The 16011-nt window shown below is 42.2% G+C and overlaps 1 protein-coding gene across 12 annotated transcripts in view; it reads left to right on the top strand.

Moving 5' to 3' along the window:
- The window catches only part of ENOX1 (ecto-NOX disulfide-thiol exchanger 1), a 744157-nt gene that overhangs the window by 651280 nt on the left and 76866 nt on the right, over window positions 1-16011 (top strand). For all 12 annotated transcript variants that reach the window (XM_064270093.1, XM_064270088.1, XM_064270090.1 and 9 more), the window contains one exon: window positions 10586-10693. In XM_064270093.1, coding sequence (XP_064126163.1) covers window positions 10586-10693 — 108 coding nt within the window. The remainder of the gene's footprint in view (window positions 1-10585; window positions 10694-16011) is intronic.

Here is a 16011-nt window from a genome sequence, read left to right as displayed (position 1 = left end):
CAAACCACCAACCTTTCAGTTAGTAGTTAACCATTTGCGATTACATACATATTATTAAATCTTAACAGTAATGGTAGCAATTGTTTAGAATTTGTATCAACAAAAAATTCTTATCAGGGAGGAGTATTTTATCACTGATTTTGTTTAGGATTGCTAGTGCATCGTGATGATAAAAAGGAGTTGGACATTTCTTCCATTTTACCAATGTTTTTAAATTCTGTGCGATGCACAAGTTTGTTTCCTACACTGGGGCAATGGTTCCCACAGCCTCCCCCTGGTGCACCACCACCTGCTGACCTGGGCCCTCACATCCGCCTCTCACTGGTTCCCATGGTTCCTCAACCTCTCCATCACTCCTGAGGTCCTACAAAAATCACTCCTGCTTCCCTCTGGAAATTTTGCATGGGTGAAAGGATTCATGGATTTTCCCTTTCCTCTATAGCAAGAAAGGCTGGAGGTTCAAGTCCATCCAGAGGCACCTCGGAAGAAAGACCCGGCAATCTACTTCCAAAAAATCAGCCATTGAAAACCCAGTGGAGCACAGTTCTACTCTGACACATACAGGGTCACAGTGAGTCAGAAGTGACTCCACAGCAACTGGGTTTTTGTTTAGTTTTTGTTTTGGGGTTCTACAGCAAGGCAAGCCCCACTGCATTATAGGCCAACCCTGGGAACATGAAGCATTCAGCTCTGACCCCCTGCCCTCTGGGGTTGCTCACTGCCCCCCTTAGAGAATGCACAGTCTGTGCCCTCCCGTCACCCACACCTGAGAGATCGTTCTGGAATGTATGCACACCCGTGCCAATCCTTTTGTTCAGACCCCTAATGGCACTTTCAGAGAAGGGACTTTGTGCCAGAGAGCACTGACCTGGGGAGTCGGCATGTGCTCATGTCGCAGGCACTGCCTTGTATAGCCAGGCCCTTGAAAACACTAGTGCCTGCTTTCTCAGCCAGCCTCCCTAGCTGTCCCCGGCTCCCAGGGTACCGATTTGCAGGATCTAGGGTCATGGCCTTGACCTCTAACAGAGGAGACCAGTGGGTCTGCTCGTTGGGTGACAGCCTCTGGCTGCCTTTAGGATCGTTAACAGCAGGGTCAGTGAATGGCCCCTTGCTCCAGGCATCTCTGGACTGTAAATGAAGCCTGATCCCATCCGAGGAAGAGATTGCCTTTCTGCCTAGCAATGAGAATGGCATTTAAAATTCAATATCAGAAAAGATATTGACGAGATTAAGGGCCTGGAGGAATTGATTTATGAGGAAAGACCCAAGGAATTAAATATATATAGCCTGGTGTAATAGGATATTAGGCTGCGAGCACAATTTCATTTCTATGATCCAGTGTTGCTGTTATCTGTCATCTGAATGGTAGAGTTCTCACCCATAGATGTTTCTCCCCATGGGTCACCTTGCTGGAGGCAGAGAGGGAGGCTCCACGATTGATACACTGGACCACAGGCTTGGTCGCCCTCGCACCTTGATATAAATTGAAGTGCAGTTTCATCTGCAGGTGGAAGCAGATGACATTTTAAAGTAGAACAGATCTCGGGTAGTCTTACCACTCCACGAGGCAAGAAAATGCGAGCTAGTTCAATTCCATCTTTTTTTTTTTTTTTCCTGAAGAGATAAGTGCAGTTTGTAGGAACCAGGAGGTAAATGATTATCCTGCCCCTGAGCTGGGCTTCTCTCCTTTGAGGGGAATACTGTTAGATGTGTTTGCATTTCAGCAAAGCCTCACCCTCAGGTTGTGATACTGTGCACCGATTTTTTTTTTTTTAACGTGGTAAATATATGTGTAACAAAACATTTGCCAATTGAACACATTTTCACAAGTACAGGTCAGTGACATTAAATATGTTCATCATATTGTTCAGCCATCACCATTAAGCATCCGTCATCTAACAGAATATTCCGTCATCTAACAGAAGCTCAGTGTCCCCTAGCCGTTGTGTCCCCCGCTTCCTACCCCTGGTAACCACTAATAAACTTTGATCTCTATACGCTTACCTGTTCTAGATATTTCATTAAAAAAAAACAAAAATACCCGTTGCCATTGACCCCAACTCATAGCAACTTACAGGACAAAGTAGAACTGCCCCATAGGGTTTCTAAGGAGCGACTGGTGAATTTGAACTGCCACCTTTTGATTAGCAGCTGAGCTCTTAACCACTGCACCACCAGGGCTCCGATATTTCATATAGGTGGGATCATACAGTATTTCTCCTTTGTGACGGACTGACTTCACCCAGCATGATATTTTCAAGGTTCATCCATGTTGTGGCACATATCAGAACTTCACTTCTCTAATGGCTAAGTAACAGTACATTGCATATTTGTACCACATTTTGTTTATCCATTCATCTGTTGATGGACAAGTAGGCTTTTCCACTTTTTAGCTGTGCACTTCATTTTTTACATCTCAAACGTTCCCTAACAGTTGGGGGTGGGTGGAGGGGGTGGCTGAGGATTCACCTGTTAGATGTTGTGAAGCAGCCACAGGTCAAAGGCAGCAGCATGACCTGAGGCCTAACTGCTCTGAAGTCAGTGAGAAGCAGAACAGGATGGAGCGGCAGGGTCTGGAAAGCCCTGGGGAAAAAAGAAGCAGTAAACTGAGTGTTTGGGTAGCAAGCGAGGGGACTTGGGGGTGCAACCACATCTCAGGACCTCTAGCAGGACAGGGTGATGAGGGGCTGGTAGAGGTAGCCACAGGTGATGTTCAGATTCTATGCTGGAATGTTCAGAGAAATCAGAAATGAAGTTGGACCCAAGGTGCACAGACCGAGTCGACCTGAATGCTGGTGTGCGTTGCCATGTAGACCAGGTACTGAAACAGCGCAACCTCTGGGACTGATCCATTCAGACACATTATACTCACCATGAAGAATTCTCCTCGGAAGGTCCCTGGGCGTCATCCCCTTAGGGATGCATAACAGACTGGGCATATCTGACCCCATGGGGCGTCGATGTAAAGTGCATTTGCTCTTGTGACTCAGTTAAAAAAGTATTATTCCACCATCATACTCTGCTATAAATCAGAGTATGAATGAATGAACAGATGGAAATTAACAGCTCGTTTTAAAGAACTGAACCTAGAACCAAGCACTGGGGAAATCCTGAAGAGAGGGGGAGGAGGAAAAGGAGAAAACGTGTGTGTTTGTTTGTGGGGGTATCAGTCATGATCAGTACGTACCTAGCCCATGGCCTGAATTCCCCTGACCAGCCACCAAGCTAAATGTAGAAAAGTCACCCCCCTCCACAACTCCACCACTGAAAACACAGAATCAGTGTTCTATTGAGGAGTCCTCTTTATTTTGTGCCGACCGCCACCTTCATTTCCCAGACGCCACCAGCCCTGCCAGAGGCTCCTGAGTTACCACAGTTCTGAGAGTGTCAGCTTGCAACTAGGTGTTGCTGGCGCATTTCATATGGGGCCTGGTGGTACAATGGTTAAGTGCTCAGCAGCTAACCGAAAGTTTGAACCCACCAGCTGCTGCATGGGAGAAAGACGCGGCAGTCTGCTTCTGTAAAGATTACAGCCTCGGAAACTCTAAGGGGCAGTTCTACTCTGTCCTATAGGGTCGCTATGAGTCAGAAGCAATTCAGGGGCGAAAGGTTTGGTTTTAGTTTTGCACCATAGTGCTTGACTTTTCATGAAACCTAAGAGTATATAATCTGTTGTTCACCCTGGTCACAAAGTTACAAAATGTAAGGAAAAAAGACAAGGAAGGGGTTACATTTTTAAAGAAAAGTTAAATCCACCACAGCACTCACAGAAGCATACGGATCTCTAACAGTCTGGCTCGTAAGTAAAAATGCTGAGTGCCTAGGTAGAAGCCATTGCTATGAGGACTTAAGTTTGGCATGTCCTGATTTCCATGTCAAATTGACAGTGCAGTGTGGTTGTCTGGGTAGAAACCACAGTTGGAGGCAGGGAAATTGAGTTGTGCAAGTGGTAGGCCTCTCTCAGACAGCCTGGCCTTGGATACATGACTTAACCTCTGTGTGCCTGTGCTTTTCCCATCTGTAAAAATGGAAATGTGGCCTCACTTATTCCAGGGCTCCAAATAACATTTGTAATGCTCTTTGAATTTGTCAGAGAGAAAGACCCATTACACACCGAAGTCTGCCTCCCCAAAGAGCATTACAAATGATCCTATTAAATCAATGGCCTGGAAATGTCAAGATATGTCAGGTATGGCATTTATTTACCTGCCTGGTATCCGCCAGAGCATTTCCGCTTGATTGGCATACGGATAATTGTCTAATTGGAACATATTCAATTGTAACCACCAAAAAAATGTAATAGTGCATCTGTTGAATGCCATACTCTCAAGTGTTAAATTAAAATTACGCTGTCGTCAGCCAATCCAGCCAAGAGACTCTCCTGATTAAGTCCTAGCTGCCCGTGAACTTCTGTAATTGAGGCACTTTGCTACTTAAAAAATTCAAGCTAGAAAGAATATCATACGGTCTTATAAATTTCATGGGAAAAAGGACCAGAAAGTCTCAAACTATCTAGTTGTGAACTAGCTCATCGTTTTTATAGAGCATCTAGTCAAATGAAAAACAGCAGTTTCAAATCACCACTGTTTTGAATCCGTAAGTATTAGATTTGTGAGTTTATATTTTATAAACAAAAGAAAGCATTATTTTTATAGAATGCAGAACACAGTCTAGGGATCTTGATTTTAACCTTGGTGGCGTAGTGATTAAGTGCTACAGCTGCTAGCCAAAGGGTCGGCAGTTCGAATCCACAAGGCGCTCCTTGGAAACTCTACGGGGCAGTTCTACTGTGTCCTGCAGGGTCGCTATGAGTCGGAATCGACTCGACGGCACTGGATTTTTTTTTTTAAAGTGGCAATTTTGTTCCTTTTTTTTTTTTTTTGTGAGATGTGGGGAAGAAATCACACAATTTTAAATTCATTGATTGCCTGGCCTTAGTCTTTTAAGAAATAATCCTCTTTAGATTAAGGAGCATATCTGGAACTGCGAGAGTAATGAGTCAAAATGTCTTAAAGGAAGTGCACTTTTCCTTTGAATGTTTTATAAATCCATATGCCTAGAACAATAACTTGCCCAGTGATAGATCCTCAGATCTTTTTCTTTCTAGATAATGGTTTAATCCCATACAAGTGGAGGAGCCATCAGGCATTCATTCTACACCTAGTCTGTGTTGGAGATAACCTAATCATTGACTCTACCATTGGTCAATGTAGTCTACTGGGCAGATGGATGTAATATATAGGCAGTCCCCGGGTTACAAACCTATGGGCTACTCATACTTAAGAATGGACTGCGATGAAGCCTAATGTTAAAATTTTGAGCTAAATACAATAGTTCATAATAACGATTGCACACACTACTTTGTGATGCTTATGGAAACATTGTATGGTTTGGTAGTGTTTTTTAACTGTTCTTTACCAAAAACCAAAAAACGAAACCCACTGCCGTCGAGTTGATTCCAACACATAGCTACCCTATAGGACAGAGTAGAACTGCCCTGTCGAGTTTCCAAGGAGCACCTGGCGGATTCAAACTGCCAACCTCTTGGTTAACAGCCGTAGCACTTAGCCACTACGCCACCAGGGTCTCCAACTGTTTTATATGCATAGAAAAGTAAAATATATACTATTTAGTAAGACCAACATTTGACTGACTGACGCCAAATAGGAAATGTATGTACCTGCCCTGACTTACCTACAAATTTGACTTACAGACGGACTTAGGAACGGATCTCTTTTGTAACGCATGTACTTCCTACTGTATCAAGTGCTTTGGGAACACAGAAGGTAGAAGAACTACCTTTGCTTGAGTGATTGGAAGACATCCTCATTGAGGAAGTACCCAGTTATACATAGTTGTGCAGGTTCTGCCCTGGGTAAGGGCACCTGGCCAGAGCAGTGAGTAGAAATGGAATTAAGCACATACTCTGCTCTCCAAGCATGCACCCTGATGCAGGGTTATGTCTGAGCGGAGGATGGAGCTCTTTCCTTTTTGCACAAAGACATCATCTGGGTTGATATTGTCCCAAGAGCAACATTTGAATTGGGGCTTAAAGAATGTGTAGGAATCTTCCAGGCAGAATTCTGGGTAGTGAACTTGGCATCCAGTTATGAAAGAACTTGATGTGTCTGGGGGAAAGATGAGGAGTTCAGTGTTTGGATTTTAAACTGTAGGGGCTGGGAAACGAATAGAATATTTTCAGCATGCGAGTGTTTCATACTTACGTGGTCAACTCTGTCAGGAATGTGGGGTGCATGACAGGTGGAATAGGCAACACCCAGGAGAGAGAAGATGGTAGCCCTAGCTGACAGTGAGGATGGGATGGAGAGAAGACGGGGTTGGGCAGAGAGTTTGTGAGGGTAGTGAAAACAGTAAGTTAAGGGTTTAGTGAGCAGAAGGAGCAAAGTGGGGCTATGAAGTCAGGGTGTGAAGCAAAAGCACATGAGATGTGTAGTTGATGCCATGGGTATGACGAGGACGCCCTAGAGAGAGCACATAGTGAGCAGACAGGTACCAGACTGGAACACTGGCTGGCAATTAGAAAAGCCTTGGTGACTTTAGTGAGAACAGTGTGAGTGCAGTACTGGGGGTTGAAGTCACATTGCAGTAGACTAAGGATTAATTAAGCATTAAAGGACATGGTGGTTTTTATCCCCAATTACACATTAGAATTACCTGTGAAGGTTTTACAAAATATATATTGGTATTTGGGTCCTGTCCCTAGATATTGAGTTAGTCTTGTGTAGGGCCCAGGAATCAGTATTCTTGAAAAGCTCCCCCAGATAATACTAATGGGCAGCCAGAATTAAGAGCCATTGCCCTTGACTGTTCTTTCAAAAAGTGGGAATAAACCCCAGTGACTAGCAAGAATATGATATGATGCTTAAAATCACAGATATGATGCACGGAAGTGCAGAAGTGTTCAAAGGTTAGTATGGATGTGGGACAGAGCAACTCTTCTCTTCCACTGGTCGGTGGGTAACCTGGTATACCATTCTGTAGGAAAGATTTGGGAAATTAACTCCTTAGGCACTAATTCCATAGTCCCACCACTGGATATGCATCCCAGGAAAATTTTCCGCCATGTCTATAAGGAACATGCACTACCAGGCTCCATGGCAGCCTTGTGTAGGGCAGGGAGGATTAGAGCTAATCCAAGTGGCCTGCTCTTGGAGAATGGATTAGGTAAAATTAGGTGGACACACGCCACAGAGTATTATGCAGACATCAGAAGCAGTAGATTAAATACATACGTAGCAATATGGATGGATCTTAAAAACATAATGATTAGTAAAAACATAGATAACAGTAAGAAATATGACACAATATCATTTACATAAAAATATATGGCAACAGTATATATTTTGGAAAAACATATCCAAATAAAAATGCATTAAACCATTAAAATGATTGTCTATGCATGAGGAGAGAAAGGAGTAGAATATGGGGGCAGGAGGGTGGTGAGAGAGAAGACATTTTGTTTAAAAAGTAATTCCAAGGAACAGTGAGATAGGAAGGAAACTGAAATGGGAAGTAAGGTCAAGGGAACATTGTGTGTGTGTTAACAGAATGAAGAAGAGCTGTAAATGTGTGGATGAAATGGAAGCCTTCAATGGAGTTCTCACTTTCCCACGTATTTATTCTCAGTGTTGGTAATAACAGCCAACTTTTCAGTTAGCAGCCGAGTGCTTAACCATTGCATCACAAGGGCTTAATTTTTTTTCTCATTACTAAAGCAGTGCATGGTCCTTACAAATATACCAGAAAATTACAAACAAAACTAACAGAAAGGCATGCAGAAACCCACTAACCCAAAGACAGTATCCCGTTCCTTCTCTGGGGATATGTTGCAAAATTAGATATACTCTTTTGTAACCTCAGCCTCTTTTTCACTGAACATTGAAGGTGTATTGTGACCTTCTCTTATGTCCAAAGACGTTTCTGCAGCTCCATCTTGAATGGCTCCAGAGGGTCCCATTCACTCTGCAGACGCTGCATCATTCGTTTAACCACCCTCCTCCTCTGGTTTTGGTTGGTCGCTGCTCTTGGGCACCAGGTGTTTCTAATTTTTACTACCTCAAGCGCTGCAGTGAGTAAAAATGGTATGAAGACAATTTTCTATCCTTCATTTGGCTCGTTTTAAAAAGAGACTTAAAGATTGGGTTTGAAATAGCCTGATGAGGTAAAAATTCATTTTGCATCACCTAAGGCAGGGCACCAGATCCCTCTGGAACTGTTCTGGGCCAGTCCTAAGTAAGAATGAAGGAGCAGGGTCACTCCCCATTCTTTGCACACAGTCATTTTAGAAACTTGTCCTTGTGCCAAAGCACAACACAGACTCCCTGGCTTCTGTACTTTAATCAATCGATGCACAATTAAATCCGAACATCTCTTCTAGGAGCCAACACGGGCTGTGTGTATTACCTCAGACACAATTATGATATGGCAAGTAGTGAAATAGGAGGCACTGAGTTTTTTAGAAAAGTGCAAGAAAAACTCTGTTTATGCCAGGGGGACAAAGTAGGTTCTTAAATATATACCCAGTACCAGATTTGCACATCGATATGATGCTGAACATGTTTTAGCAGAGCTTCCATATACTAAGGAAGACTAGGAAGAAAAGCCTGGGAATCTACTGAAAAATCAGCCCCAGTGGATCAAAATGGTCTGATCCCATTGTGCATGGGGCCTCCATCAGTCAGGAGCCAACTCAACTCACTTGTCAGGCACAAATAAGAACAGCAACAACCAGATTAGGGTCAGAATAAGCAAGCCTAAAGGGAAAGGACAGTATGGTTTTCTGAGTACTTCCTATACCCCTTTTGAAAATTTAACCTAATCCTTCCAACAGGTAAGTTTTGTTATTGTTCTGTGCCTTCAAGTTGATTCCAACTCATAGCAAACCTATTGGACATAGTAGAACTGCCCCATGGGGTTTCCAAGGCTGTAAGTTTTATGGAAGCAGATCACCAGGTCTTTTCTCCCATGGAGCTGCTGTTGGGTTTGAACCACCAACCTTTCAGTTAGCAGCCAAGTGCTTAACCACTGCACCATCGGTGCTCCTTATTGGTAGACTGAAGCATCAGCAACCCAGTTCCAGTGTTTATTCAGAGCTTGGTGGTTAAGAACTGGCCAGGCAGCTCGTTAAGGGCCGGAAGAAGCAGCCTTGCTGTTGGAAACAGCTACCTTTGTGGCAGGAATGCACAAACATTGTCATCGCATTAGTGCAGGATTTTCTATGTCCAGGAGCGGAAGAAATGCACTTCTGCCCTTACAAACCCATTGTTTGTTGTCGAGATGTGAATAAACATAACTGTTCCCAGGGCCTGCTTGGAAGCTCGCGAATGTATTCTCTGCCTGTGTGTATATTAACAAATAACCATGCTCCAGATGAATTAGTGGCGGGCAGCACTGGGCATTTGGCAGACAAGGTAAGCCTCCACATGAGTTACAGCCGATAGGGCAGGGCTCAAGGCTTACAAAAATCCCTTCAGTGGCCTGGCTTAAAAATAACAGCGTAGGCCATAGCTTAGTGTTTTGGCAGCTTATATCAGTAGTTTTCTCGGCTGATACACTGGTTGCAGTTTGGGCTTCAGTCCTGCTGATCTAATAAAACATCACCGTCATAACAGAAAAAGGAAAAAGGAACACTTGTGGTCCCAGCCACTTGGTAGAGGAGCTTCACGGAGCTACTGTAAAGGTCCTTCACTGTCGTGTGTAAAATGAAGTAGTTGTGACAAGCTGACTCATCATGTTAAGGGTTTTGTTTTTTTTTTTTAAGTATTATTTAATTCCTTGATCCATCAATATGTTGTTTATTAACACTATGTATTTATACAAACACTATATTTTTTTTACAAATATGCATTTGGTCAAAGGAACATACTGGTGTCTTCACAAACGCTCTAACAACTTTTGCGCGTCAGTATCACAAACGGCTCCCTAATGTGTCATAAATTGCAGTGCTCACCACACTGCCAAGCAAACTCAACTGCTAAATCAAACCCGTTGCCACTGAGTCGATGCCCGTGATGAGGCAGCTGTGACGTAATGTAGTTTGAACTCCGGACATTGCAACTTATTAATTGGGTCAACATGACATTACTTGATCTCCCTGAGCTTCATTTTCCTCATTTGTAACATGGACGCCAAAGCCTGCCTCCCAAACTCATCATGATGTAGTAATGAGCAAAAACATGTGAAAATCTTCCCTATCACCCTCGAGTCAGTTCCAGCTCATAGCGACCCTGTGTGATACAGAGTAGAGCTGCTCCAGAGGGTTTTCTTGACCGTGATCATTATGAAGCAGATCGCCAGTTCTTTCTTCCAAGGCACTGCCGGGTGAGCTTGAACCACCAACCTTTCGGTTAGTAGTCAAGTGCAAGCTGTTTGCACCACCCAGGGACCTCATTACACTGCTAAGTGAGGGAGAAAACACACACAAAAAAATATTTTTCAATTGAAGTCTGGACTAAACTTTAAGATAGGTAAATCTCTTCTCATAATTTTGACTGGATATTTTGGACATTTTCCAGTCATCTGGCCTCCGATCCTACTTATCCTAAATCTCCTTTGATTTTCACAGCAATTGCTGACCATCCAGGAGGAGCTAAACAACAAAAAGTCAGAACTGGAGCAAGCAAAAGAAGAGCAGTCCCACACACAGGCACTACTTAAAGTTCTCCAGGAACAGGTGAGTGGCTGAAACCGCTCTGATTTATGAATAAATTCAAATGCCCCGATGCACACCTCCCCCGTGCTTCCCATCTGCGAACATGACTGAAGGCAATCTGCAGCATCATTAGCCTGTACCCTGTCAAGTCCCCTAGCAGCGTTGGTGTGTAGAACTTACGATCTCATTCCCGGCCTCTCTGTGTTCACTCCTGTCCCTGTTTAGACTATCCCAACTGCCAGCAATGTGCAAACATTTCTTCCTGAAGACGAATGAATTTTGATAAAGTTTTAAAATGTTGGCAATGCAGATATATTTCAAAGTAAGCAGACAGCTTCCCCTTAAGCCTAATAGTGAGGACAATGTGTTTAGCATAGCCCCCGGTTCTCCTGCAGACATACGAAGAACAACTGATTCATGATGACATTAAAAAAATCTCTTCGCTGGGTATCAGGGCACTTATCTAACCATGGCAAGCAACGAAACTGTTACATGAGGTTTGTAAATCTGATCGTTTCGTTCTGGCTTTGATACTAAAGTGTGGCCTGACATTGATAAGTGGATTTGAAGGTGTTGTCTTACGGCGAGGAAAGATGGATCACTCGGCAGCAGGGTAAACTCTAAACCCTGCCCCAGCGGCAGGAGCCAGGAGAGCCGTGAGCTTTCCTGACTCTGCCCTTTGTTTGCAGCCAAGGGTGGAGTAAAGGGTAATGAAAAATGGTAATTAGGAGGGGAAAAAGTCACAAATAGCAACCCCAGCCCTTTGGGGTAATCAAATTTAGGTCATTTTGAATTTTTTTACTCACACAAAATAGTTTATAGAAAGGCAGTTTATACAAATATAACCAAAAAAGTGAAGTTTAAAAAATCTGAAGTAAAGAGAGCATGGCTAAGTCAACTGTGAATCACTTTACCACGTAGGTTTTATTTTTTAAAAGTCTGAAGTCAAGAAAATGTAGGTTTACGTACATACCCGTCCCTAAAGTTCTAAGTGCTGATGATTTGTGAGGGATGTGAGGATATTAGGGATCTTATAAACTTTGTACAACTTTGAAGGAAAATGCTTTATAAAATTAACCATTATCTTTATATGATAAATATAGATTCATTAACTCACGCTGAAGTGGAGTCTGTGTGACGTGGAGTAAATTAGACTGAGCTGAAAATATGTTGTTAGGTGCTGTCGTAGTGACCCTATGTATGACAAAACAAAACACTGCTCCGTCCTGCGCCATGTCAGAATCATTGCTGTGTTTGAGCCCATTGTTGCAACCACTGTGTCAGTCCATCTCATTGAGGGTCTTCCTCTTTTTCCCTGGCCTTTTACCTTACCAAGCATGATGTTCTTCTCCAGGGAGTGGTCCCTCCTGATAACCTGTCCAAAGTACATGAGACAAAGTCTCACCGTCCTTGATTCTAAGAAGTATTCTTGCTGTACTTCTTCCAAGAAAGATTTGTTTGTTCTTCCGTCAGTCCGTGGTATATTCAATATTCTTCACCAACACCATAATTCAAAGGCATCAGTTCTTCTTCAGTCCTTCGTATTCATTGTCCAGCTTTCACATGCATATGAGGCATTTGAAAATACCATGACTTGGGTCAGGCACACCTTAGTCCTGAAAATGGCATCTTTGCTTTTGTCTTTTTTGCAGCAGATTTGCCCAGTGCAATACATTGTTTGATTTTTTGACTGCTGCTTCCATGGGAGAGCCCTGATGATGCAGTGCTTAAGAGCTTGGCTGCTAACCAAAAGGCTGGCAGTTCAAATCCACCAGCCTTAGAAACCCTGTGGGGCAGTTCTACTCTGTCCTATAAGGTCGCTATGAGTCCAAATTAACTCAGTGGCAGCGGGTTTGGTTTGTTGGTTTGGTTTGTTGATTTGGTTTCCTTCCATGGGCATCGATTGTGGATCTAAGTGAAAGGAAATCCTTGACAACTTCACCATTTTCTCCATTTATCATGATGTTGTTTATCGGTCCATTTGTGAGGATTTTTGTTTTCTTTATGTTGATACGTAATCCATATTGGAGGCTGTAGTCTTTGATCTTCGTCAGTGGTTCAAGTCTTCATCACTTTCAGCAAGCAAGATTATGTCATCTGCACATCACAGATTGTTACTGAGTTGTCTTCGAATCCTGGTAGCCTCAATATTTTTCATACAGTCCAGCTTCTCCAATTATTTACTCAGCATACAGATTAAATAAGTATGGTGAAAGGATACAACCCTGGCACACACCTTTCCGAATTTTAAACCACACAGTGTCCCCTTGTTCTGTTCAAACAACTGCCTCTCGGTCTATATACAGACTCCTAATGAGCACAATTAAGTGTTCTGGAATTTCCATTCTTCACAATGTTATCCATAATTTACTATGATCCACACAGTTGAATGCATTTGCATAGTCAGTAAAACACAGGTAAACATCTTTCTGGTATTTTCTGCTTTCAGCCAAGATCCATCTGAATCAGCAATGATATCACTTGTTCCTTGTTCTCTTCTGAATCCGGCTTAAACTTCTGGCAATTCGCTGCTGTTGGTGTACTGCTGCAACCATTTTTGAATTATCTTCAGCAAAATTTTACTTGCATTTAATAATAATGATATTGTTCAATAACTGCCTCATTCTGTTGGATCACCTGTCTTTGGAATGGGCACATGTATGAATCTCTTTCAGTCGGATGGTCTTGGCATAGACAAGTGAGCACTGCCAGTGCTGCATCTGTTTGTTGAAACATCTCAATTGATATTCTGTCAATTCCTGGAGTCTTGTTTTTCACCAATGCCTTCAGTGAAGCTTGGACTTCTTTCTTCAGTACCATCAGTTCTTGATCATATGCTACCTCTTGAAATGGTTGAAGGCTCACCAATTCTTTTTGGTACAGTGATTCTGTATTCTTTCCGTCTTCTTTTGATGCTTCCTACATCATTTAGTTTTTTGCCCATATAACCGTTCAGTATTACAACTCAGGGCCTGAATTTTTTCTTCTGTCCTTTCAGCTTGAGAAATACCAGGTCTGTTCTTCCCTTTTGGTTTTCTAACTCCAGGTCTTTGCACATTTCATTATAATGCATTTCTTTGTCTTCTCAAGCCATCTTTAAAATCTTTTGTTTAGCTCTTTTACTTCATCATTCCTTTCATTCACTTTAACTATTCTACATTCAAGAGCAAGTTTGAGTCTCTTCTGACTTCCATTTTGCTCTTTTCTTTCTCTTCTGTCTTTTTAGTGACCTTTTGCTTTCTTCATGTATGATGTCCTTGATGTCATTCCAGAACTCATCTGGTCTTTGATCATAAGTGTTCAGTGCATCACATCTGTCCTTGAGATGGTCTCTAAATTCAGGTGGAATATACTCAAGATCATACTTTGGCTCTTGTGAACTTTTTAAAATTATCTTCAGTTTCAACTTCAACTTGCGTATGAGTAATTAATGGTTTGTTCTGCAGTCAGCCCTTGGCCTTGTTCTGATGATACTGAGTTTCTCCATCATCTCTTTCCACAGATGTAGTTGATTTTGATTCCATCTGGCGAGGTCCACATATATAGTTACCGTTCACGTTGTTGAAAAAAGATATTTCCAATGAATAGGTCACTGGTCTTGCAAAATTCTGACATACAATCTCTGGCATTGTTTCTAACACCAAGGCCATGTTTTCCAACCACTGATCCTTCTTCTCTGTTGCAAGCTTTTACATTTCAATCACTAGTAATTATCAATGTATCTTGATTGCATGTTTGATTAATTTCAGACTCCAGAAGTTGGTAAAAATCTTCAGTTTATTCATCTTTGGCATTAGTCATTGATGTATAAATTTGAATAATATTCATATTAATTGGTCTTCTTTGTGGAACTATGGATATTATCCTATCACTGATAGCCTTGTACATCAGGATAGATCTTGAAACGTTCTTTTTGACGATGAATGCAATTCCATTCCCCTTCAGTTTGTCATTCCCAGCATAGTAGACCATATTGTTGTCCAATTCAGAATGACCAACACCTGTCCATTTCAGTCACTAACACCTAGGATATTGATCTTCAAGCTTTTCATTTCATTTTTGACAGCTTCCAATATTTCTAGATTCATACTTCATACATTCCACGTTTTGATTATTAATGGACGTTTGCAGCTGTTTCTTCACATTTCAAGTCACGCCACATCAGCAAATGAAAGTCCTGAAAACTTGTCTCCATCTACATTGACTCTACTTTGAGGAGGCAGCTCTTTCCAGTTGTATTTTGAGTGCCTTCCAACCTGAGGGGCTCATATTTCAGCACAGTATCAGACAATGTTTTGCTGCTATTTTTATGGTTTTCAGTGGACAGTTTTTTCTTAAGTGGATCTCTAGGTTCTTCTTCCTAGTTTGTGTCAGTCTGAAAGCCCCACTGAAACCTGTCCACCATGGGTAACCCTGCTTGTATTTGAAATACCAATGGCATAGCTTCCAGCATCACAGGAACATGCAAGCCACCACAGTATGACAAACTGACAGACAAATTGACTCAAATTCACAATGACCTACCATCTCGTCAACAACTTGTTGTTGTTGTTGGGTGCCATCAATGCAATTCCAACTCACAGCAGCCCCATGTGACAGAATAGAACTGCCCCATATAGACTTACTATGAGTTGGAATTGACTCAACAGCAGCATGTTTGGGTTTTTTTGTTTTTCTGGGGGTGGTGGTTATAGGGTTTTTTTGGCCTGTAATCTGGAGGGAAGCAGATCACCAGTCATTCTCCCATGGAGCTGCTGGTGGATTCAAGCCACCAACCTTTCAGTTAGCAGTCAAGCATTTAACTGTTGTGCCACCATAGCTCCTTGATCACCTAGGGGACGGAAAATCACTGTCCTCTCCTCCTTTATATCCTTAAAAGACACCCGACAAAGTAGAGCTGATGTGGTCTCAGTTTGCTCATGATCAAACAGACACATCTCCGAGATTTTTTTTGTTTTATGCTCCCTCACTCCCTGAATTTTTTCTTTTAGATAACTTTAACTGAGGTGGGAGAGGTGAATTTCTCTTTTCTCTAAATGACCTAAATCCTTTATTATTATTTGAATTCCAAGCCCCAGTCATAAAAATGGGTTCTGAGCTTTGCAGAAAGTTTTGATGGATTTCTTCTTATGGCATGCATTTTTAAAGAGCAAAGTGCACACACAGGTGTTGGTGAAACGTCACACTCCACTCTCCATTGCTTAAAAAAAAAGAGGATAACATGAAGAGGATTCAGAACAACTAAAATCATTAAAGACCTAGGAAACATTCTGAGAAGAAAGCAGTTTTAAAACTGCAGTGCTAATTTAAATGGGATGGTTCTTTTCAAGCAAAAGCAC

Source organism: Loxodonta africana, chromosome 17 (genome assembly GCF_030014295.1).
Source record: "Loxodonta africana isolate mLoxAfr1 chromosome 17, mLoxAfr1.hap2, whole genome shotgun sequence".
NCBI classification, from domain to species: Eukaryota; Metazoa; Chordata; class Mammalia; order Proboscidea; family Elephantidae; genus Loxodonta; species Loxodonta africana.
Note: the sequence above shows the minus strand (reverse complement) of the source record. Positions and strands in the feature narration are given on the sequence as shown.